Raw genomic sequence first — 25,482 nt, 5'->3', positions numbered from 1 at the left:
CGGAGCCATGCTAGATTAAGAAAAGTCTAGTTTTTTTTCAATATGTTTTTATCGATTTTTTAGAGAGAGAGGAAGGGGAGAGAGATAGAAACATAGATAAGCCCGGGCTGATTTGGCTCAGAACTTAGAGCATTGGCCCATGGACCAGAGAGTCCCGGGTTTGGTTCCCGCTAAGGGAACGTAACTTGGTTGCGGTTTGTCCCCGGCCCTGGTTGGGGTCATGTGGGTGGCAGCCACTCGATGTGTCTCTCTCATGTCAATGTTTCTCTCTCTCGTCCCCCCACTCCCTTCCACTATATCTGAGGATAAATGCAAAAATGTCCTAGGATAAGGATTTTTTAAAAAAGAAACATAGATAAGAGAGAAACATTGATTGGCTGCCTCCTGCATACCCCCTAGTAGGGATCGAGCCTGAAACCTGGGCATTCGTCCTGACCAGGAATTGAACTGGGACCTCTCAGTCCATGAGACAACATTCAGTGAGCCGCATCGGTCAGGCAAAAACTCGAGTTTTCCTACAATAAACTAGAGAAAGAAAATGTTACTAAGAAAGTCATAAGAGAAAATACACTTACAGTACTGTATTTATTGAAAAAATCTGCATATATGTAGAGCCATGCCATTCAAACCCGTGTCATTGTGTTGTTTCAAGGGTTATATATAATGTATATAATATATATATTCACACACAATTTATATTTTTGCCATATTTTCAGATATGGAAAATTCTTGGCAATTGTTGGATTTAGGTGGTGGGTATATGGGTATTCTTTATACTATTTTCCCTAGTGTTTTAAAAGTTTCATAATAAAATGCTTAAAAAGTAATTGTTTATATTTGCTCAGTCTCCTTTATGACAACTCAGCCCAGTGTGGAACAGTTACTTCCTACGTTCTGCTGGGAAAAGGAAGCTCCCTCCCCATCCAGGGTGTGCCTGTGCTGCCGCAGGCCCTTTGGACAGCTCCCCCTCTGTTTAATACCTGACATCAGCATTATGCTGGGGATAACTGGCTGACATTTCTATGTGCACTACATGCCTTAGAATTTAATGGTTTAATGACAGACAATAAATAGCCAGCTTAGAATGTGACCCACTTCCACCTGAGGCTCACCTGACTGGGGGCAATATAGTCGAACATTTTAAGAGTCAGCAGGTACTTTAACCCTTAGAATACTGTTCCTTGTTCTTTGGGAAATGACACAACAATCAAAACACAAAATCATGAAGTAGGATGTAAATGGACCAGAAAGTAGTACAATAAATATACTAACAGCCCTGGCCGGTTTGGCTCAGCGGTTAGAGCGTCGGCCTGCGGTCCAGAAAGACCCGGGTTCAGTTCCCGCTGAGGGCACGTACCTCGGTTGCAGTTTGTCCCTGGCCCGGTTGGGGTTGTGTGGATGGCAACCACTTGATGTGTCCCTTTCACGTTGATGTTTCTCTCTCTCTCTCTCTCTCCCTCCCACTCTATCCGAATAAAATATGGAAAAATGTCCTCAGGTGAGGATTTAATTAATTAATTAATTAATATACTAACAGATGCCCCTGAGCTGCTCAAAGCCAGAAGCCCCATTTACCACTGGCCAGAGCCAAACATGGTGCTATAGTAACAAAGCAGGCGTGGGCAGCTCTACACAAAAAATGCCCAAGGCCGGAGCATCTCATCCCATCCTTCATGTTTTCTCTACTTCACATTATGGATGATTTTTTCTTCTAATTCACTAGTTCTCTATTCACCTGGTCTGTTATTTAACCTGTTTATTTTGTTTCTTATGTATTTATTTCAATTCTAGAATTTCTACTTGCTTCATTACTTTTTCAAATTCATCTGCTCTTTCCTTTTTGTAACACCCTGCTCCTACCCAATAGATTCATTTCCTTCATCTCAGACCATCTTCTGCCTCCAAAAGACCCGTCATCTGAGGTTTTCTATCACCTTTATTGTGCCTGTGACTTGTTCAGTGGGTGTGAATAGACCCGTTTTTTGTTTTGTTTTTGTTAATCCTCACCCTAGGATATATTTCCACTTATTTTTTATTATTTATTTATTTTTAAAAAAATATTTTTATTGATCTTTTAGATAGAGAGGAAGGGAGAGGTGGAGAGAGATAGAAACATCAATGAGAGAGAAACATCGATTGGCTGCCTCCTGCATGCCCCACACTGGGGATTGAGCCTGCAACCTGGTCATGCGCCCTGACCAGGAATCGATCTGGGACCTCTCAGTCCATGGGACAACGCTCAATCCACTGAACCACACAGGCCAGGCCCCACTGACTTTTTTTAGCTAGTGGGCGGGAGGGGGGAGGGAGGGCAGGAGAGAGAAACATGTATGTGAGAAAGACACATTGATGGGTTGCCTCTCGCACAACTCTGCCTGGGGCTAGGAGTGAACCTGCAAGTCAGGTGTGTGCCCTTGACCAGGAATCGAACCTGAGATCCCTCAGTCCAAGGGCTGATGCTCTGACCACTGAGATAAAGAGGCCAGGGCCAGGCCCACTTTTTGGCTCATCTTGGGAACAGTTGTTCCGGAGGAACACCAGCTCTGGGGTCTGGCAGTGTCCCTGTGGGGTCGCTTAGCTTCTGCCTTTGCTCAGCACTTTGAGATTCACAGGTCCCCAATCATGTTTTTAAATTATTAAGAAATAGTTCAGCCCGGCTGTGTGGTTCAGTGGATCCCAGTTTGGCTCAGCGGTTAGAGAGGGCCTGCAGACCAAAGAGGTCTCAGTTTGACTCCCCATCAGGCACATGCCTGGGTTTCGGGCTTGATCCCCAGTAGGGGGCATGCAGCTCATCAATGTTTCTCACATTGATGTTTCTCTCTCTCTCTGCCTTTCTCTCTCTAAAAATTCAATAAAAACATATTTAAAGAGCCCTGGCCAGTCCGGCCAGTGTGGCTCAGTGGTTGGAGCATCGGCCTGCAGACCAGAGAGTCCCGGGTTCGGTTCCCATTAGGAGCACGTACCAAAAATAAATAAATAAATAAATAATAAAAATAAAAAAGAGCCCTGGCCAATTTGGCTCAGCGGTTTGAGTGTCGGTCCGCGGACCAAATAGTAGTGGGTTTGATTCCGACCAAGGGCACATACCTCTGTTGCGGTTCATCCCTGGCCCTGGTCAGGGTCATGCAGGAGGCAACCAATCGATGTGTCCCTCTCACATCGATGTTTCTCTCTCTTTCTCTCTCTTTCTACCCCTCCCACTCTGTCTGAAGATATTTGAAAAAATTTTCTCGGGTGAGGATTTAGGGGAAAAAAAAAATATATATATATATATATATATATATATATATATACACACATATATATATTTATTTAAAGCAAAAAAAGTTCAGACATAAAAATATGAAAATAAATACACCATAGCCCCCATGGGGTTCCACGTATAGCTCCTTGACTGCATCCCTCTCCCTCCCTTCCCCCCTGTCTTGTCACAGCCCAGGTAACTACTATATTGAATTTAGCAGTTAAAAATCCTACGCACTTCTTTCTGCTTTTACTATACTTAACTCTAATATACTGTTCAGTTGTAAAAGATTTTATAATTTTTTTATCCTCACTCAAGGACTTTTTTTTTGATATTTTGTTCAGATAGCGTGGGAGGGAGGGAGGGAGAGAGAGAGATGTGAAAGGGACACATTGAGTGGTTGTCACCCACAGGACGCAATCAGGACCGGGAACAAACTGCAACCAAGGTACGTGCCCTTAGCGGGAACCGAACCCGGGTCTCTCCGGACCGCAGGCCAACGCTCTAACCGCTGAGCCAAACCGGCCAGGGCTGTAAATGTTTTTAAACATTACATGCTACATATGTGTCCTTCTGGTTGCTTTTCCTCACATTGCATGAGATTAATCCATGCTGGCATGGATTAATACCACTGCTTCGTGGAACACATCACTGCTCTGTGGTATACTTTATGAATATACGACTTATCCATTTTCCTGTTGCAGAATGTTTGAGGTTTGGATAGCTTCCTATTTTTCCATTATAAACAATACTGCTGCCAAAGTGGATCAATGATGAAAATAGCCTGATATGAGCATCAGAAGACCTTCCAGCCCACCCGATGCATGATCTCTACAGTTCTGTGAAGCAAAAGTATAAAGTAATTTAAAACAATTGTGTGTGTGTGCGTGTCTGTTTATAAAGGTGACAATGGATAACAGGTCTAAAGATGGGTGAATGAGATTTGGGGGTGTGGAAAACGTGTGTGAAAGGCTGATCAGTTCTGAGCAACGATGAAATGGTTTAATTACTGACCTTTGTAATTATGAAGGTTTCTACACTTGATCTGAGCTCAGGAAAAAAAAAAAAATACTGCTACCCTGGCCAGTTTGCTTCAGGGGTTAGAGCGTCAGCCTGTGGTTCAGAGACACCCGGGTTCAGTTCCCACTAAGGGCACGTACCTCAGTTGCAGTTTGTCCCCAGCACCAGTTGGGTCGTGCAGGTAGCAACCACTTGATGTGTCCCTTTCACGTCGATGTTTCTCTCTCTCCCTTCCTCTCTCTCCCTCCCACTCTATCTGAACAAAAAATGAAAAAATGTCCTTGGATAAAAAAAAAAAATTACTGCTGAGGACTTTTGTGTACATTAACCCTGTATATATGTATGTGAGTTTGTTTAGGGTGTATTACCAGAAGCAGAAGCACTGGATTTTTTAAAATTTTGCCAAACTGTTTTCCAAAGGGATTGTATAAAGTTGCATTCCCAAAAGCAATGTCCAAAACAATCTGTAAGTTTATTTCTCGCTTCTAGGATTTCCTTACAACCTAAATTACATCCACAAGCTCTGTAGGCCCAAGTTTGGATCTATCGGCCCCACAGACCAAGGGACCCCAGCTGGCAGGAAAACAACTCCCTGAAGGATGACAGAGCAGCCACCAGCTCCTGGCTTTAACCTGGTGGCCGGAGCAGAGCAGAGATGTCAGAGGTAAGAGCTAGACCGGGAGGCCCTTGTTGGATGGTCCTTGTAAAGACTGGCTTTCACTAGAATTTTATGCAGGGAGAGGACAAGGCCCAAGTCACGATTTGGAAGAAACCCTCTGGCTGTTGCACACAGACCATAATGGGCCCAGGGTGGAAGCCACACCCACCAGGAGGCTGTTGCTGTCATGTAGGTGAGCTGTCTGGGAGAGCACATGGTGTCTCCCACCCCAGTGGAGTAGCAGGAGGTATGAGATGCGGTCTGACTTTGGTGTTTTGAAGGTAGTGCCAGCATAATTTGCTAACAAATTGGATCCAGTATATGAGAACAGTTAAGCAGATTCCAAGACTTCTGGCCTAAGCAACTAGAAGGGTGGAAGCATCATCTGGAGGGGCTGGCACTGCCAGTTGTTCAGTACTCCCGGGAGGACGGGGCAGATCCTGGGAGGCTCCCTGTCTGGGTGGCCGAGCTGGCCAGCCAGTCTCTGCTCACAGTAACTAAAGCAAGCCGTGGCGAGATCTGCCCAGTGGGTTGGAGGGAAGGCTGGTTAGCATGTTTCTTTCGTTTGTTCATCCTTGTCTGAGGATATTTTTTCCAGTGATTTTTAGAGAGTAGAAGGGAGGGAGAGAAGGGGAGAGAGGGAGGGAGAAACATTAATGAGAGACACTTCGAATGGTTGCCTCCGGCAGGTATGGCTCAGTGGTTGAGCATTGACCCATGCACCAAGAGGTCGCTGGTTCGATTTCTGGTCAGGGCACATGCCCAGGTTGTGGGCCCAATCCCCAGTGGGGGGCATGCAGGAGGCAGCCAATCGATGTTCTCTTTCAAATAAATAAATAAACAAGTAGTAAATATAAAGTAAAAAAAAAAAAAAAAAAGGTTGCCTCTAGCATTCACCCTGACAGAGGAGGGGGAACCAAACCTGCAACTCTGGTGTGCAGGCTGACGCTCTAACCATTGAGCACACCAGCCAGGACAAGGCTGGCTACCTGTGAAGATGCTCCATTCCTAGAAGCTGGTAGAGCAAGGAAGAGTGGTTAGGGTGGAGGCTGTGTCTAGTCACCAGCTCTGAGGAGATGCTGTAAGGCTCAAGTACGCACAAGACAGAAGTAAAGTTCACGTGACCATCTGACCATGGCTGTAGCTCACTCTTATACCCCAAACTTGGGGTTGGCCGAGGACCCAGAGTCCCAACCCCAGGAGAGGACCATCACATAAAGGCAACAGAACCAAGAGACCCCAGGGATGAGAAATGAAGTTGACAGTGACGCCAAAGTTAAGGAAGGGTGAGTGAGGTACTGACCAAGCTGTGTAAGTTAATGACTAAGCTATTTGGAATATGATTATAGCTAACACCTAAATAGGTTTTGCTATGTGCTAGTTACTGATTTATCCATTTACAAATGAGAAAATTGTGAGCAGCTAAGTTAACTTAGCCAAAATTATGCTGCAAAGTGTTCAGTCTGGCTCCAGAATCTTAACCAGTCCCCTATACTTCCTATGTGATAGACTCCATAAATAAATACACTTATAAAAAAAAAAAAAAAGCAAGTTGCAGTAGAACTAAATGAAGCATAAAGAACAGTCAGGGACTGCTTGGTTGCTTGGGCCTTCTTCCCATGCACCAAAGGGTTGCAGGTCCTACTCTGGGTCAGGGCACATGCCCAGGTTGGAGGCTCAATCCCCAGTAGGGGTTGTGCAAAAGTAGCCTCAACTGGTAAAAGACTAGTTTGGTTCTTGCCCTAAGAACATTAGAGAGCCAAGTGAAGGATTTTAATTTAAAAATATTACCTATTGCTCTAGCCAGTTTGGCTCAGTGGTTAGAGCGTCAGCCTGTGGTCCAAAGAGACCCAGGTTCAGTTCCCGCTAAGGGCACGGACCTTGGCTGCAGTTTGTCCCCAGCCCTGGTTGGGGGCCCTGGTTGGATCGTGTGGGAGGTAGCCACTCATGTCCCTTTCATGTCGATGTTTCTCTCTCTTTCCCTCTCACTCTATCTGAACAAAATATCGAAAAATGTCCTCAGGCAAGGATATATATATATTTTTTTATCCTTGCCTGAGGACATTTTTCGATATTTTGTTCAGATAGAGTGAGAGGGAAAGAGAGAGAAACATATATATTTTTTTATCCTTGCCTGAGGACATTTTTCGATATTTTGTTCAGATAGAGTGAAAGAGAAACATCGACATGTGTGTGTGTGTATATATATATATATTACCTATTTTGCCTGGCCGGTGTGGCTCAGTGGAGTGAGTGTCATCCCATGAACTGAGAGGTCCTGTTTGATTCCTTGTCAGGGCACATGCCTGGGTTACAAGTTTGATCCCCAGTAGAGGGCGTGCAGGAGGTGGCCTCCTATTGATGTATCTCTCTCACAGATGTTTCTCTCTGTCCCTTCCTCTCTAAAGAGTCAATAAAAACGTATTTTAAAAAATATATTACCAAGGAGAGGGAGGGAGAGCGGGAAGAGATAAATCAAAGAACTTATATGCATAGACATATAACCAATGGACACAGACAATAGTGGGGGGAAGGCAGGAGGGGGGTGGGCATGGGGAGGAAGGGATCAATAGGAAAAAAAAGGGGGACATCTGTAATACATTCAACAATAAAGATAAGTTTTAGCCTTGGCCAGTTTGGCTCAGCGGTTGGAGCGTCAGCCTGCGGAACAGAGAGTCTTGGGTTCGGTTCCCGCTAAGGGCACGTACCAAACACACAAAACAAACAAATCAAAAGATAAGTTTTAGCCCAGCCGCTGTGGCTCAGTGGTTAAACGTCGACCCATGCACCAAGAGGCGCTGGTTCATTTCCTGGTCAGGGCACATGCCCAGGTTGTGGGCCCGATCCCCAGTGGGGGACATGCAGGAGGCGGCCAATTGATGGTCTCTTTCATCAATGTCTTTAGCTCTCTCCTTCTCCCTTCCTCTCTCTCTAAAATCAATAAAGAAAAATTATTTTTAAAAACTGTTTTAAATACAATATATATTATCTATTTTAATCCATGTTTTAGAAACATGTGCTTTTTTTATTTTTATTTTTTATTTATTTATTTTTATCCTCACCTGAGGATATTTTTCCATTTTTTGTACAGATAGAGTGGGAGGGAGGGAGGGAGAGAGAGAGTCATCGATGTGAAAGGGACACATCGAGTGGCTGCCTCCCGCACGACCCAACCAGGGCCGGGGACAAACTGCAACCGAAGTACGTGCCCTTAGTGGGAAACGAACCCGGGTCTTTCCGGACCGCAGGCCGACGCTCTAACCGCTGAGCCAAACTGGCCAGGGCTAGAAACATGTGCTTTTTTAAAAAAAATGTTTTATTTATTTTTTAGAGAGGAAGGGATAGAAACCCCAATGTGAGAGACATATCTGGTTGGCCACCTCCCACTTGCCTCCCACTGGAGACTTGGCCCACAACCTGGGCACGTGCCCTGACCAGGAATTGAACCAGCTGCCTCTTGTTGCATGGGTCGATGCTCAACCACAGAGCCACAGCATCAGGGCAACATGTGCCTTTTAAACAGGGACAATCCTCAAGTTTTGGGCAAAAGGCTGAAGCTCAGAGAATCCTTGATCAGAGAATAGCAATGGGAGCAGGTGACCCTGTCCTCTAGGAGTAAAGGGCAATTTCAAGGAGAAAAACTAGCAAAGGGTGATTAAGAAAAATAAAGGATGGAAAAAAATCTTTGCTGATCAGTTTAAGTGGTGGGGACTAATCTAAAATGTTCAATAGGAGCCCTGGCTGGGTGCTCAGTGGTTAGAGCGTCAGTCTGTGTTCCAGAGAGACAAGGGCTCAGTTCCCTCTAAGGGCACGTACCTTGGTTGCAATTTGTCCCCAGCCCTGGTTGGGTCATGTGGGTGGCAGCCACTCGATGTGTCCCTTTCACATCGATGACTCTCTCTCTCCCTCCCTCCCTCCCACTCTATCTTAACAAAAAAGGGAAAATGTCCTCAGGTGAGGATAAAAAAATAAAAAATAAATAAAATGTTCAGTAGGAAAAGAAATGCAAAAACACAATTTTTATTTTATTTTTCTTTATTGATTTTAGATAGGAAGGGAGACAGTAACATGAGAAAGAACATCGCCTGGCCGCTTCCTGCATGCCCCCCACTGGGGGCTGGGCCCACAACCTGGGCATGTGCATGCCCTAAGAATTGAGCTGATGACCTCTTGATGCATGGGTTGACACTCAACCACTGAACTACAACAACCAGGCAAAAACACAAATTTTAATAGAAAAGTATCCTCGGATGAGGAATAAAAAAAAAAAAAAAAGATGAGTCAATAGGTCTAAAAACTGATGATAAAAGAATTACCACCTAGAATAATGACCACCCTCACTACCACCCATTTCCATAATTTTTTTCATCCTGTAAAACTCTGTAACTTAACTCCCCATCCCCTGTCAGTCACCAGTAAAACTTTTTTTAAATGTTTTTATTGGCCTGGCCAGTTTTTCTCAATGGTTAGAGCGTGAGCCTGCAGACCAATGAGTTGCAGGTTTGATTACAGTCAAGGACAGGTACCTCAGTTGTGGTTTGCCCTGGTTGGGTCGTGCGGGAGGCAACCAGTCAATGTGTCTCTCGCCCATCGATGTTTTTCTCTCGCTCTCTCCCACGCTATCTGAAGATAAATAGAAAAATGTCCTCCGGTGAGGATAAAAAAGAAAGTTTTTATTTACTTTCTAAAAAGATAGAATCATCAATGTGAGAGAAATAACATTGATCAGCTGTCGCCTGCACGCCCCTACTGGGGATCGAGCCTGCAATGGGGCATGTGCCCTGACCAGGAATCGAACTGAGACCTCTGTCCACAGGATGTCACTCCATAGAGCCACACCGGCTGGGCAAGTATAATTCTTCTAAAATACATCTTAGACAGCCCAGCCAGTGTGGCTCAGCAGTTAGAGCATCGACCCGGGTTTGGTTCCCACTAAGGACATATACCTTGGTTGAAGTTTGTCCCTGGCCCCAGTTGGGGTTGTGTGGGTGGCAGCCAGTCGATGTGTCTCTCACGCATGGATGTTTCTCTCTTCCTCCCTCTCTCCCTCCAGCTCTATCTAAAGATAAATGCAAAAGTGTCCTCCAGTGAGGATTAAAAAATAAAATGAAATACATCTAGACAGCCCAGCCGGTGTGGCTCAGTGGCTGGGTGTCGACCAGTGCACCAAGAGATCACAGATTCAATTCCCTGTCAGGACACAGGCCGATTGTGGGCCCAACCCCCCAGTGGGGGGCATGCAGGAGGCAGACCATCTATGTTTTAATCCATGTTTCCGTCTCTCTCCTGCTCTCCCTTCCTCTCTCTCTAAAAATCAATTTAAAAAAATTTTAAATACATCTAGGCCAGTGGTTCTCAACCTGTGGGTCGCAACCCCTTTGGGGGTCGAACGACCCTTTTACAGAGGTTGCCTAAGACATACCAGTAGCAAAATTAGTTATGAAGCAGCAACAAAAATTTTATGGTTGGGGGTCACCACAACATGAGGAACTGTATTAAAAGGTCACGGCATTAGGAAGGTTGAGAACCACTGATCTAGACAATGTTTTCATGAACTCAGCAAAAGGCAAATTAAGTGTATCATTTATCATAAACACTCTCAGTGCCTAATAGCATCTGGTACATTAGAATTCTATGGTAATCAATCTAGAAATTCTTACTGTCCATTTTAATATATGGCACAATCTAATTTTAGTGGTGTTTTTTTTTAATGCTAATACCTTTTTTTAATTTATTTTTAAAATCACCAGAGGAGCCCTGGCAGGTTTGGCTCAGCAGTTAAGAGTGTTGGCCTGCAGTCCCGAGACCCGGGCTCGGTTTCCTCTAAGGGCGTGTACCTTGGTTGCAGTTTGTCCCCAGCCCTGGTTGGATTGTGCAGGTGGCAGCCACTCGATGTGTCCCTTTCACATCCATGTTTCTATCTCTCTCCCCTTTCCACTCTATCTGAACAACAAAAATAAATAAAATCACCAGGGAATGCCCTGGCCGGTTTGGCTCAACGGTTAGAGCATTGGCCCACGGACCATAGACTTGGGTTTGGTTCCCGCTAAGGGCATGTACCTCGGTTGCAGTTTGTTCATAGCTCTGGTTGGGGTCATGTGGGTATCTCTGTTGCCTCAGTGTTCTTCTCTCTCCCTCCTTATCTGAAGATAAATGCAAAAGTGTCCCAGGGTAAGGATTAAAAAAAAAAAGCAAAAACTTGAAAAATACACTATACAAAAAAAAATCTATCACCAGAGGAGCAGGGCTAGTGTGGCTTAGTGGTTGAGTGTCGACCCCATGCACTGAGAAGTTGCGGGTTCAATTCCCAGTCAGGGCACATGCCCAGATTTTGGGCAAATCCCCAGGGGGGAGTATGCAGGAGGCGGCCAATGGATATTCTCTCTCATCAATGTTTCCATCTCTCTCTCCTCCCTTCCTTGTCTCTAATATATCAATAAAAAAAATAAAATCATCAGAGGATATTTTCCCACTTGTCTTCAGATAGAGTGAGAGGGAGGGAGGGAACATGGTCGTGAGACACACATCGACTGGTTGCCTCCCGCAGGAGGGCAACCAGGACAGGGGACCCAACCACAAACCAGGTATGTCCCCTGACTGGGGATCAAACCGGAGACCCTTTGGTCCACGGGCCGATGCTCCAATCGCCTAGCCAAACCAGCCAGGGCTAATTTTAGTTTTTCATACATACATGCCTATCGTACATCTGATGTCCGTTGTAATCCTTTCTCTGGTAGTTACTACCTTTCACATTCCTAAATCTTTTTGAACCATCTTGTTTCCACTGAGACCAAAGAATCTACTTTATTTGCTTTAATATATTTTATTGGAATCCTTTTGATAAAGCCAAGTACTTATTTAAGACAAAGTAAAGAAGTGAAAGCTAATTGATATTTTAGTGCTCCCACATTTCTAGGCAGTTTTCTGGAGAGGTTGACAGCTGCTCACACTGGCTAATGCAGGAAAGATTAAGTTCCTAGGGTCTTCCCAACACCAGAGAGCATCCTTTGAATCAGCAAAATCCTGAAATTTTATAAAAGGAACATGTATTAGAACCACACAAGCAACTGCCATTAAAACATAAGGCTGGGGAGGTAGGGGAGTTGTCACACAGCATAAAAGGAAGGAGGCACACAGTAGATCAGGTGGTTTTTAAGATCCAGAGAAATGCTCAGAGGCTCTAGTCCAACCAGGTCCTCACTACACTCTGGAGCTGGAAGAAAAATCAGCACTCACCATGGTTGCCAGAGAAGGGCTGTGGCTCCTCATGTCATGGCCTGGGCCTGAAGTGGAAGGAACCATTCATCACCTAGGCACCCCAGCCTTCTCAACAGCACTTCTCCAACAGCAGTGACCTTAGGCTTTCAGTCCGCCAGGTTACTGGTGAATCTGTGAAGGGGCACTGCCCCTGGCTGGGCTTCCAAAACTCATGCTGGAAAAATGAAAACAGGACAACCAATGAGGACAAGCAGAGTTAGGCCCACCCACTTGACTCTTCCCAGAGACCCAAATATCCAGAGTTCCCCAAATGAGTCAGAACTTAATTTTTCACATCAGGACCAGTGTCAGAGACTCTAGTCTGAGAAATCATCATTCTCAATTTAGGGAAACCTGGATCAGGGGAAACCATTCTAGGAAGGGATCTAGTAAATTCAAAGACAAAGGGATGAGAGAGAAAAGAAATAATAAAGTCAGAACTGTATAGAACAGCTCCACCGGGGAGGCCCAGCATGTAAGCAGACTTGACAGTAGGAAAAGTAGCGGAGAAAAAAGTTTAATGAGGTTTAGACAAAAATTCAGTGTTACAGAAGTTTTCAAAAAGTAATCATCACTAAAGAAATGTAAACCAAACAGTGATCCTTGGAAAATCACCAAGTAAAATATTTACATTGTTGCATGTGTTCACTAGAAAGCAGCAGACCGTAGTGACCCAAGAAAGAACGCTCTCATACCTAAACACCTGTACTCAAAGATGACACACGGGTGGAGATTGTAAACCCCTAACGGAGAAATGAAACACAGGGTACGTGGTTAATAAGAGTTCTTGGCCATCAACCTCTTCCCAGGTCCTAGGAATCCCAGCCCGGGGTGGGAGGTGGTCAGCGCGCTGCGGTGATGGCGTCAGAGAGACACTCAGAGTCACCTGGAGTCATCATTACCCCCGTCCTTCCCAGGGAGACCACAGCCACTCCATCTCGCACAATTCACTCACCCTCGCGGCGCTGCAGACGCACCTGCGAGAATCAGGGACCTGCAAAGAACAAATGGGTCAGCAAAGGCCGGACGACTCTAGCCGAGCCCCCCCGCCCCGGGCTGGGTCAGTTCCAAGCACTGGCGTCACGCAGACATCAGAAACTCTAGTCTGTAATAGTAACTCATCCTGCTCAGCCCGAGACTGCGGTCCCCGCACCCAGCAGGGCCCCGAAGTACCTGCCGCAACGCGGGCAGCTGCGCACGGATGGCGGGGGCGCCCGGAACCGCCACCACCCCCTTCTTGCGGCAGGATGGCTCTGCATGACCCCAACACGTGCCACCAAAGGGCTCCTGGCACAAAGAGAACGGCGGCGCTGGGGCCGCGCTATTTATAGCAGCGTGGGGTCGGGGCCTGACGGCCATAGCTGTCCTCTGAGATGCCTGGTTCGACCCGCGACATTTCCCCATGGTTTGTCCAAACAAAAACAAAACAAAGTGATAAACAGAGGCCATCAGTGAAGGTTTCACACCCTCCTGGGCAAATATTCGGAGATAGTTTGTGAATCTTGGAGAAAAAAAAACAGGTGACCGGACAGGCCAGGCGAGGGAAAGTCCCCGGCCGGGGCCTAAGGGCGCGCAGCCCAGCGCTGTCCTTTCGTGGCCTGGGGCCGCCCAGGGCGCTCTGCAAGGGTTAACCAAGGGCGGGGCTTCCTCGTGGTCACGCGGCCCCAACGTGGGCTTGGTCACTTCCAAGGGCTGTCACCCCGTTGCCACCCCGAGCCAGCAAACTCTGAATTCTGAAGTTGCAACCCCATTGGACCCCGCAGACATGTCAGGCACATTAGCTTCTTTACTGACAGAAAACAGGTTTTTCTTTTTTAATGAAGCACCTGATAATGAACACGGAGACGTCTGGTGTCTGCAACTTCAAACCGCCTTTCTACCCAACTGCAAGGGGCAAGAAGAAATATTAGAATGAACAGAAAATATTAGAAGAGTAAGAATACTAATCATAGTGGGGCCCTAGCCATAGTTAGAAAAACGTTAATCATCCTTTACAATGTTGATGGTGATTGCTTTGTTCTGATTAAAGAAAAGGCCCTGTCCGGTTTGGCTCAGCAGTTAGAGCTATGGCCCCCGGACCAGAGAGTCCTGGGTTCGGTTCCCGCCAAGGGCACGTACCTAGGTTGCAGTTTGTCCCTGGCCCTGGTTGGGGTCCTATGGGTGGCAACCACTCGATGTGTGTCTCTCACATTGATGTTTCTCTCTCTCTTCCCACCTCTCTCCCTCCCGCTCTATCTGAAGATAAAAATGCAAAAATGTCCTCAGGTAAAGATTAAAAAAAGAAAAGAAAAAAGCCCACTCTGACCTGGCTGGGAGGTGTGCAAATGGGGAGCTGACCTCCGACTGGTGTCCGTTCTCCAAATCTGAGGACAAGGGACTACCTGACTTTCTGGAAAGATGAACGACCTGATCGGAACACCGGGCCTGTGGCTGCAGATCACTGGCGACCAGCAGCCCTGGTCCACATTCCTCCCGCCTTGCCTGTAATCATTTTATCCTTTTTTTTTTTTCTTTTGCCTAACTGCCTTTTCTTGAGTAGTCATGGTTTCTCTGCCCTTTAAAAGCAGCTGGCAAGTGAGGGGGACAAAAAAGATTTTATGGGATAACTCATTGCTCCCCCATACTGCCGGCAATATTGGAATAAATTATTCAACCTTGTCTCTGCTTAATTGCATCAAATAGTGACAGGTGGCCCAGACCCATTTGTTGTCCTGTTTCACAACTAGTAAAATACATGAGGGCTGGGCCCTTTCCCCGCTGTTTTAGCGTCTTTCAAATTCTTTACAACCCTTTCAGGTGAAACTCTTTTTTCCCCACACATATTTTACAGGCTAAAGAAGAGATAATAAGAAACACATCAGCTGGACTGTCTCCTGAAGAGCCAACAAACTGAAACTCCTCATGGCCACCAACCCCCAGCACCTGTGTGACTTAAAATACCACCCCTTCCAATAAAAGGGCAACTCCCCTATCTTTTGTTGCCCAGTACTACCTGGTACCCGGCCTTTTCCCTGTCTATGGGAAAAGACAAATAAAATTTCCTCCCTTTTCTCTCTTCACTCAACTGAATTCTTTCACAAGCCCGCATCACCATCCTTAACAAAACAAAATCATGTCTTTTTTTAAAACTGTATTGGTATAACTGACTACAATAAACTGCACATATTTAAAATACATAATTCGAGCCCAGCCAGTGTGGTTCAGTGGTTGAGCATCTACCTATGTACCAGGAGTTTTCCAGTTTGATTCAGGATCAGGGCACATGCCTGGGTTGTGGGCTCAACAGTAGGGGGCGTTCAGGAGGCAGCTGATTAATGTTGATTTTTTTCCTCCCTCTCCCACTCTTTCTAAAATCAATAAAAACATATTTAAAAGTAAATAAAATACATAATTTGATGTCTTTATAAACCATTCTAACCTTTTGTAAATGTACACTTCAGTAGTGTTAACTATGTTCACATTGTTCTATAACCAATCTCCAGAACTTTTTCACTTGCAAACTGAAATTCTACCCATTAACTCCTCCCCAGCCCTCCTTTTTCATGTCCTATTATGAGCCTGGAAGTTGGCCAAAAACAGTACAGGTGTTCAGCACACTCTGAACAGCACAGTATGTATGGAAGCAATGGAAGCAAACCAACTGGGGTCAATGGCAACAGCCAGGCCCTATTCTCCCACTAGTCTTCGCTCTCAGAAATCTTCCCTGGTCATTTGCTCTTGACCCTTAATCCATCAACTTGTACATTCTCCCAAATCCCACCTACCTGGACCTTCTATAGCCCCTCATTTATAAATGCAAGTGTTTTTGGTGATGTATGTTGGCGTCTTTTTTTTTTTTTTTAATGAAAGAAGGTTATTTTTTTATTTTTTTTTATCCTCACCCGAGGACATTTTTCCATTTTTTGTACAGATAGAGTGGGAGGGAGAGAGAGGAAGGGAGAGAAACATCGACGTGAAGGGACACATCGAGTGGCTGCCACCCGCACGACCAACCAGGGCCGGGGACAAACTGCAACCGAAGTACGTGCCCATAGCGGGAACCGAACCCGGGTCTCTCTGGACCGCAGGCCGACGCTCTAATCGCTGAGCCAAACCGGCCAGGGCGCGTCTTTTTTTTTTTTTTTTTTTTTTTAATATGTTTTTATTGACTTTAGAGAGAGAATAAGGGAGAGATAGGAACATCGATGAGAGAGAAACATCAGTTGGCTGCCTCCTACACACCCCTGCTGGAAATTAAGCCCAAAACCTGGGCATGTGCCCTGACCGGAAATTGAACCAGCATCCACTTGGTGCATGGGACAATGCTCAATCCACTGAGCCCCATCAGTCAGGCTGTTGGAATCTTTTTAAGGTAAGATAGTTAGAAGCTAGGAAAATTCCTTGACAAATAGAATAAGAGAAACTGATTGTCTGAAATAATTAGACAAGGCCAAACTATTTGAGCTATTTATAGCCAGCTAATAAATCATAAGGTGTTTTTTTTTATTATGTTGGTGAGATTCATGTGAATTTTAATTCTTATTTACTAATGTTTTACAGTAAGTGTGGGGAGTAAAGACAGGGATAGAGTGAGGGAAAGGAAGAAGAGAAAAGTATCTTTCGAGTTCCTTAAACTATGGAAGTATGTGCTAGGATAAGAAAGTTCAGTAAAAGCATCACATCCTTTTCACCACAGAGCTCTAATGGAGAAGTGTGACAGAGACATGGCAAGTCTTTAACTCTGGTGAAGTGACTGCTGGCAGAGAATTAATCCTGCATCAACTTGGCATACGTGGAAAACTGGGCAATGCAGCTGCTGCACAGTTAGGCAGGCGAGAAGTTGATCCTCCAGAATTTACTTCCTAGCATGTGAGTAGGAGCATATGTGTCCCTTCTCTGGTCTGGGTGTCAATCATAAGGTTTTATCTTCCCTAACCAAAGACTCTTAGGAGCAAATGGTTTATAGATTCCAGACTGCCCTGGGACAGACCAGCCTCAGTCCCAGTCCCTCTTCAATAACATACTTTTTTTTTTTTTATCTTCATCTGAGGACATTTTTCCACTTTTTGTTCAGATAGAGTGGGAGGGAGAGAGAGAGAGAAACATCGATGTGAAAGGGACACATCAAGTGGCTGCCTCCCACACGACCCAACCAGGGCCGGGGACAAACTGCAACCGAGGTACGTGCCCTTAGCGGGAAGTGAACCCAGGTCTCTCTGGACCACAGGCCGACGCTCTAACCACTGAGCAAAACCGGCCAGGGCCAATAACATTTTTAAAACATAAAACTAACCAGAAAATAACCCTGGCTCCTCTCTACACACATTTTGATGAATCAACATATTGAAGAACACACATGAAAAACTAATAAATATTCCTCAGAGACTCTCCCCTGGACCTCCCCTAGGATTCCAGCCAGCCGAAGAAAGATAAAAAGACTCCAGAGGAAGGATCCACACCGCGCTTTCACTCTAAAGCACTCATGCCTTGTATCTTTGCTGCTTTTCCCCTAAACTCCAAAGGACCCCAGGAAACTTGCAACCAGGGGAGCAATGGGCAGTGGTAGCTCCTCCCAGGCTTACCCCCCTGAACCTGTCTCCAATGCCCCCTTTTCTCTTTCTTCCTATTACTTCTTCTATCTCAAGCCCTTCTTTTGTTTCCAAAAGGTCTGAGCCAGCGGGAGATCACATCCACAAGGCAAGGCCAATATAGAGCAAAACAGTTTTATTCCATGCACCTGGGTGCAGGCTGCTGACCCAGTTTCAGTTGTAGGAATTGACTGCCAAATATCGCAACCCAGACCAACCCAGACACTCACTTGTTCTTTGGGCCCTTATGTCTTTCTCCACTCTTTTTTATTTTTATTTATTTATTTGTTTGTTTGTTTGTTTGTTTTGGTACATGCCCCAACGCTCCAACAGCTAAGCCAAACCAGCCAGGGCTCTCCACTCTTCTGGTGTTACCAGCCTGTCCCACTCCCTTGTTAGGGCGGGGCATTCTAACTAAACTCCATACTCTCTTTTTTTCTTCTTTATTGATTTTTTTAGAGAGAGAGAGAGAATGGAAGGAAGAGGGAGAGAGAGACAGAAACATCGATGAGAAAGAACATTGATTGGCCACCTCCTGCATGCCCCCTAACTAGGGGTTTGGCCCACAACCTGGGCACATGTCCCTACTGGGAATCAACCGGTGACCTCTTTTTTTTTTTTTTTATCCTCACCCGAGGATATTTTTCCATTTTTTGTACAGATAGAGTGGGAGGGAGAGAGAGGAAGGGAGAGAGAGAGAGAAACATCGACATGAAGGGACACATCGAGTGGCTGCCACCCACACGACCAACCAGGGCCGGGGACAAAATGCAACCGAAGTACATGCCCTTAGCGGGAACCGAACCCGGGTCTCTCCGGACCGCAGGCCAACACTCTAACCGGTGACCTCTTGGTACATGGGTCAACACTCAACCACTGGGCAACGAGGGGGGGGGGCTAAACTTCATGCTACTTTAACCTTTACTTCTACCCTCCCCACTAACCCTTCTCATTCTTTACTTTGTCTTTTCCAAGAATTAGCCTCCTCTCCTAACATAAACCCCCTACCATTAACTCCAAAATTAGTTAACCCCATAGTGTGGGACACATCCCTCCCATCTGCAGCTAAGTACCATAGGCCAATCAATTTTTTTTTTTAGGTACGTGTCCCTAGCGGGAACCGAACCCGGGACTCTCTGGTCCACAGGCCGACACTCCAACTGCTGAGCCAAACCGGCTAGGGCTCATAGGCCAATCAAGATAGCTCTCAAAGATCCCTCATTTTTCCTATCCCAGAAACAATACCCTACCCCAGCAGAAGCCCAGAAATGACTGAAACCTGTCTTAACTCCTAAAGAAAAATTTACTCCCCCCTACCAGTTCTCCCTATAATACTCCCATTTTGCCTGTACGCAAGCCCGATGAATCTTCCCTTCTAGTACAGGAGCTCCACATCATAAATCAGGCCGTCCAGCCAATACACCCAGTTGTTCCTCACCCATACACCCTTCTCTCCCAAATTCCAGCTAACACACAGTTCTTTACGGTCCTAAACCTTAAAGATGCCTTTTTTACTGTTCCCTTACATCCAGGTTCCCAAAACTTTTTGCTTTCACCTGGACTGACCCAAGCACCGAGCAGTCTCAACAGCTAATCTGGACCATTCTCCCTCAAGGATTTCGGGACAGCCCCCCCTCTTTGGGCAGGCCATAGCCAGTGACTTGCGGCAATTAGACATAAAAGGGTTCGCTCTTCTTCAGTATGTAGATGATCTTCTCTGTAGTCCCACCAGACAGGATTCTGAAAATCATACCGCATGTTTATTGAATTTCCTTGCGCTGTGGATATGATCTCCCGCGGGCTCAGACCTTTTAGTTTCACTGTCCCGGGCCTTAATAAACATACTCTCAGAATCACCTAGACTCATGTTGTGAAATCTTTCCTACATAAAGTTAAGAACCCACATACTACTACTAGTGGGCCCTAGGCAGACCCGTGGAAGGCCCAGACCTGAGCCCAGACCCTGTCCAACAGTAACATTTTTTAAAAAATTGAATTGAGAGAAAGGGAGAGGGAGAGAAACATCGGTTTGTTGTTCCACCTAGTTATTCATTCATTGGTTGATTCTTGCCTATGCCCTGACTACGGATCTAACCAGCAACCCTGGCTTATCAGGAGGATGCTCTAACCAACTGAGCCACCCAGCCAGGGCCCATCTGGTAACATTTTGAGCAAAGCCACATATAACAGGGTGATTTGGAGATTTTGACCCATACAAAATTGGTCTCCTTTTTGAATCACATAATTTAGGCACAGTGAGCATACAGTAAATTTTGGAAGAATGCAATTGTGAGCACAGGAAATATCCTTTTACTTTCTTCTGCAATTATCTTTACATCTATCCTGCCTTCCTCCAAGGTTTCAGCCTTCCATCAAAAAATATTTTCCAGGAATCCTGTGGTATTCACCTATTTGATACATTTCTCGGCTCCCAGGGGCCACTTCCACTTGTGGCTGCTGTTACAAAGTAATTTTGCTTGAAGTTTCAAGATGTGTTATGTGTACAAGCACATCAAATGGCTGTCTCCTGTATGCCCCCAACTGGGGATTTGCCCACAACCCCAGCATGTGCCCTGACCAGGAATCGAACCGGTGACCTCTTGGTGCATGGGTCAATCCTCAACCACTGAGCCACATTGGCCAGGCTGGGTCAACACTTTTAAAGCCTTTTGCAGCGGTTCTCAACCTGTGGGTCGCGACCCCTTTGGGGGGTCAAACGACCCTTTCACAGGGGTCACCTAAGCCCATCGGAAAACACATATCTCCAATGGTCTTAGGAACTGAGACACAGCTCCTCTATCCATCTCCAGGCGGGTCCGCCCACATGCAGATACGCTCACATACAACATGAGAAGCTGTATTAAAGGGTCGCGGCATTAGGAAGGTTGAGAAGCACTGCTTTACAGCCTTCAGGCTCCCATGAGCCCCTAACCATCAGCTGTGGCTCCTGAAGTACAGATACCTTCCTGCCCCCCCCAAATACAATCACGAGTAGCCTCTGGTGCAGTTTTCTCAGCTTTGGTTGCACATTAGAAACACCTGTGCAGCTTGAACTCTGAACAATGCCTTAGCTACTTCCAGACATTCTAAACTGGTTTTGAGGAGGTCTGGCACATATATATATATATTTCTTTTAGCCTTCCCAAATTATTTTAATACCACTAGGTTGAAGAACCACTAGGTTGAATGGCATATATATATATATATATATATATATATATATATTCTTCTAGCCCTCCCAAATTATTGTAATACCACTAGGTTGAATGGCTTGAAGCTAAAGGATATATTCCCATACTGCACTTAGTATATTCTATTTTTTTATCCTCATCTGAGGACATTTTTGCACTTATCTTCAGACAGAGTGGGAAAGAGAGAAGGAGGGAGAGAGAGAAACATCGATGTGAAAGAGACACATTGAGTGGCTGCCACCCACATGACCCCAACTGGGGCCGGAGACAAACTGCAACTGAGGTACATGCCCTTAGCAGAAACCGAACCCGGGACTCTCTGGTCCACAGGCCGACACTCTAACCACTGAGCAGAACCAGCCAGGGCAGTATATTCTATTATCATAGACTATATTATAGTTTACCAATCCTGTGAATAAAACAGGCCTCTGAGAATTGATCCAATTACCAAAAGAACTCTTACTATACTCCTTTTCCTTTACATGCTTTTAAGAAGGGCTTCCTATATGTGGTCATTCCTAAAATGTTTGCTTTCCCGACAGGGTAATTTATGGAAAAATGAAAACATGGAATTTTAATTTTGTATGATTTTGGAGTAGGTATGTCCAGACTGTGTTTGGCAGGAAGGAAGCTGGGATTCTCTCAGGCAAGTGGAGGTCTTCAGGACACCTAACTGCTAGGCAGGAAGAAACCCCTACGGAGGGGCTTGTGTGGGAGAAAAGCCCATTTCCCCTGTCTCCTCAGCTCTAAGTTGTACAGCTTTATCTCCTCCTTTCTGCATTAAATTTGCTATTACTCTAAATTGCTATTCTTTTGAGATTGTCCATAAATAAGACAAAGAGAGTACCAATTGTTAAAACTGGGGTAAAAACACTACTTAGAACCAGACATTAACAACCTAATGCCAACAGTGTCCAGGCAATCTGGAAACAGCCCAGCCCTCAAACCATCACTTATGCTAATTTTGCCCTGGATATAGTTGAAATGACCATGTCCACATACTTGCCTATGAAAAAAACAACAACCACAACACTTTAGGCCGGTATGGCTGAGGTTAGAGCATCAGCCAGAGAACCAAAGGGTCTCAGGTTCTATTCCAGGTCAAGGGCACGTACCTGAGTTGCAGGTTCAATCCCCAGCCCTGGTCTGGATCCTGTGGGAGGCAACCAATAGAGGTGTCTCCTCCCTCCCTCCCTTTCACTCTATCTAAAAAAAAAAAAAAAAATCAATGGAAAAATATCCTCAGGTGAGGATTGACAACAACAAAAAACCCTATAGCTTACCTGACATGTAGAGAGTGGTGGAATGAGGATTACTTAAGATTATTGGGGTACAATGCCTATCCCCACTCCTCCTTATTGCCATGCCCCCAAACTCAGTTATCTTAATCCTACAGACTTGGATAACTGCAGCTAAGGTGAAGGTGTTGCTTGTCTATAGCACATTTCTGCTCAAAATGATCTCAGAACTTTGGAAGTGAGGCCATTTGGACAAAATAAAAGGAGGCAACCAAGACTGAGAGGATAAATAACTGCATGTGATCAACCAAGACTGAGAGCATAAATAACTGCATGTGATCACCAGGTCAGATTTACAGAGCCAGAGTGTAAATCTGCAGCTCATTTTTGTTTTGCTCACTCCTAAATGTATTTACTGTATAAGCTAAACAAAAGACTGGAAGACTCACAGGTCAGTATTGGACACTAGAGTTCTGCCCACATAAGTGCAAGTGAGGAACCACAAATTCCTCTAAACACAGCCTTTAAACCCAGACTAACCTCTGCTCCCCAAACACCTTTTGCTGATCCTGTCCCACTTTTCACTAAAACAAGCCCGACCATAATCAAAATGGTCACCTATTATTTTTGTTTTCTAACACGGATGTCATTTACCACCTACAATTAAGACCTCCCCCCATAGCCATAGTCATTGTTTCTAATTTATGGACCTTTTTTCAGGAGTACTGTCCCTTTCACTGTTTATGGAATGTTGACATTTCAAATGAGTCCATTTTCCTCCCAAATGAAAACAGGCACACATTATTAATATTTTTATTTACTTTTCATTCTTAGCATACAATTATAAAAAAACAAAAACATCTCATAACTTTGTGTGTTTAAAAGTTCCCCCCCAAATAGGCCAGCGGGTTGCAAGGTTGACTCATTTACGGGGGGTGGGACACTCCAGAGACCCACACTACTTTAAATGCAAAGAATTGTAGAGAACACATTGGTTATATCAAGAAAGAATAACAAACACAAGCACGTTAATCAGGTTAACCTAACTTTAAATTGAACTGGAACAGTAGAGAACTTCAAGTTAAAATATATAGAGAAAACAATAACAAGGTCCCTGAGTACCCTGTCTCACAGATACATGACAAAATAGGGTAGGGTCCCTAATCCACCTCCTCAATGGTGGGGCCAGAGCCAGAACCCCCCTTGGGAGCCTGAGCCCCAAAGCCACCAGCCCCAGGGCCACCCGCCCCCTGGTACAGTCCGCTGATGATGGGGTTACACACCTGCTCCAGCTCCTTCCTCTTGTGCTCAAATTCCTCCTTCTCCGCCAGAGTGTTGGAGTCCAGCCAGGAAATCACCTCCTGGCACTTGTCCAGCACCTTCTTCTTGTCGGCCTCGCTGATCTTGCCTTTGAGCCCCTCATCTTCCACAGCACTCTTCATGTTGAAGGCATAGGACTCCAGGGCGTTCTTAGCAGACACCCTCTCACGCTGGACCTCGTCCTCGGCTTTGTACTTCTCGGCCTCCTGCACCATGCGCTCGATCTCCTCCTTGCTCAGGCGGCCCTTGTCGTTGGTGATGGTGATCTTGTTGGCCTTGCCTGTGCTCTTGTCCGTGGCCGTGACGTTCAGGATGCCATTGGCGTCGATGTCAAAAGTCACCTCGATCTGGGGCACGCCCCTGGGGGCCGGTGGGATGCCGCTCAACTCGAAGCGCCCTAACAGGTTGTTATCCCTCGTCATGGCCCTCTCGCCCTCGTACACCTGGATCAGCACCCCTGGCTGGTTGTCGGAGTAGGTGGTGAAGATCTGTGTCTGCTTGGTGGGGATGGTGGAGTTGCGCTTGATCAGGGCAGTCATCACGCCCCCGGCTGTCTCCAGCCCCAGTGACAGGGGAGCCACGTCCAGCAGCAGCAGGTCCTGCACGTTCTCAGACTTGTCCCCCATCAGGATGGCTGCCTGCACCGCTGCCCCATAGGCCACCGCCTCGTCGGGGTTGATGCTCTTGTTGAGGTCGCGCCCGTTGAAGAAGTCCTGCAGCAGCTTCTGCACCTTGGGGATGCGGGTGGAGCCCCCCACCAGGACCAAGTCGTGGATCTGGGCCTTGTCCAGCTTGGCATCACGCAGAGCCTTCTCCACAGGCTCCAGGGTGCCCCGGAACAGGTCGGAGCACAGCTCCTCGAACCGCGCCCTGGTGATGGACGTGTAGAAGTCGATGCCCTCGAACAGGGAGTCGATCTCCAGGCTGGCCTGGGTGCTGGACGACAGGGTCCTCTTGGCCCTTTCGCAGGCGGTGCGCAGCCGCCTCACGGCTCGCTTGTTCTGGCTGATGTCCTTCTTGTGCTTCCGCTTGAACTCCTCCACGAAGTGGTTCACCAGCCTGTTGTCAAAGTCCTCCCCTCCCAGGTGGGTGTCCCCAGCCGTGGCCTTCACCTCGAAGATGCCATCGTCGATAGTCAGGATGGACACGTCGAAGGTGCCCCCACCCAGGTCAAAGATGAGCACGTTGCGCTCCCCTTTGCCCGTCCTGTCCAGACCGTAGGCGATGGCGGCAGCCGTGGGCTCGTTGATGATCCTCAGCACGTTCAGCCCCGCGATCACCCCCGCGTCCTTGGTGGCCTGGCGCTGCGAATCGTTGAAGTAGGCCGGCACGGTGATCACCGCGTTGGTCACTGCGTAGCCCAGGTACGCCTCGGCGATCTCCTTCATCTTGGTCAGCACCATGGAGGAGATCTCCTCGGGGTAGAACGCCTTGGTCTCCCCTTTGTAGCTCACCTGCACCTTGGGCTTGTCCCCGTCGTTGATCACCAGGAAAGGCCAGTGCTTCATGTCCGACTGCACCACCGAGTCTCCGAACTTGCGGCCGATCAGCCGCTTGGCGTCGAACACGGTGTTCTGTGGGTTCAGCGCCACCTGGTTTTTGGCCGCATCCCCGATGAGCCGCTCGGTGTCGGTGAAGGCCACGTAGCTGGGGGTGGTGCGGTTGCCCTGGTCGTTGGCAATGATCTCCACCTTGCCGTGCTGGAACACCCCCACGCACGAGTAGGTGGTGCCCAGGTCGATGCCGATGGCCGTGGTTTTAGCCATGCCGGTGTCCTGCTCTGTCGCCCTGCGCTGAGGTTCGGGCCTTTTCTGAAAAGGTGCGGGTTCGCGACGAGAAGCTCAGACTTTCCTGAAGCGGGAAACTGGGGCTCGTCCTGAGAGGCTGCGGGTCTGTGGAAGTTGCTCGCACGAACACCAGGCTGGAAAACCGCCAGAGTCGCCCGTCCCCGCCGCTGGCCGCTCGCTGCTCTTCGACCCGCGGCTCG

General features: G+C 46.6%; 1 protein-coding gene, 1 long non-coding RNA gene and 4 other non-coding genes across 6 annotated transcripts; 2 read left to right on the top strand and 4 right to left on the bottom strand.

The window, feature by feature from the left end:
- Window positions 1-4,009: 4,009 nt before the first annotated feature.
- LOC118622135 lies at window positions 4,010-4,089 on the top strand. The gene has a single exon (XR_004957953.1). It is a non-coding gene; the product is annotated as a small nucleolar RNA U2-19 (small nucleolar RNA).
- Window positions 4,090-4,228: 139 nt separating this feature from the next.
- LOC118622134 lies at window positions 4,229-4,298 on the top strand. Its single transcript, XR_004957952.1, has one exon. It is a non-coding gene; the product is annotated as a small nucleolar RNA U2-30 (small nucleolar RNA).
- Window positions 4,299-11,707: 7,409 nt separating this feature from the next.
- On the bottom strand, window positions 11,708-13,469 carry LOC118621459. Its single transcript, XR_004957696.1, has 5 exons — window positions 13,353-13,469; window positions 13,135-13,173; window positions 12,875-12,922; window positions 12,159-12,354; window positions 11,708-11,945 (listed from the first exon to the last, which is right to left on the bottom strand). It is a non-coding gene; the product is annotated as an uncharacterized LOC118621459 (long non-coding RNA).
- Window positions 12,453-12,520, bottom strand: LOC118622106. The gene has a single exon (XR_004957931.1). It is a non-coding gene; the product is annotated as a small nucleolar RNA SNORD52 (small nucleolar RNA).
- Window positions 13,020-13,082, bottom strand: LOC118622109. Its single transcript, XR_004957934.1, has one exon. It is a non-coding gene; the product is annotated as a small nucleolar RNA SNORD48 (small nucleolar RNA).
- Window positions 13,470-22,987: 9,518 nt separating the features above from the next.
- HSPA1B (heat shock protein family A (Hsp70) member 1B) lies at window positions 22,988-25,482 on the bottom strand. Its single transcript, XM_036248250.1, has one exon. It carries the CDS (start codon window positions 25,259-25,261, stop codon window positions 23,336-23,338), a length of 1,926 nt encoding a protein of 641 aa, XP_036104143.1. The 5' UTR covers window positions 25,262-25,482; the 3' UTR covers window positions 22,988-23,335.

Source organism: Molossus molossus, unplaced genomic scaffold (genome assembly GCF_014108415.1).
Source record: "Molossus molossus isolate mMolMol1 unplaced genomic scaffold, mMolMol1.p scaffold_m16_p_8, whole genome shotgun sequence".
NCBI lineage: Eukaryota > Metazoa > Chordata > Mammalia > Chiroptera > Molossidae > Molossus > Molossus molossus.
This window is presented reverse-complemented; position numbering and strand designations above follow the sequence as displayed.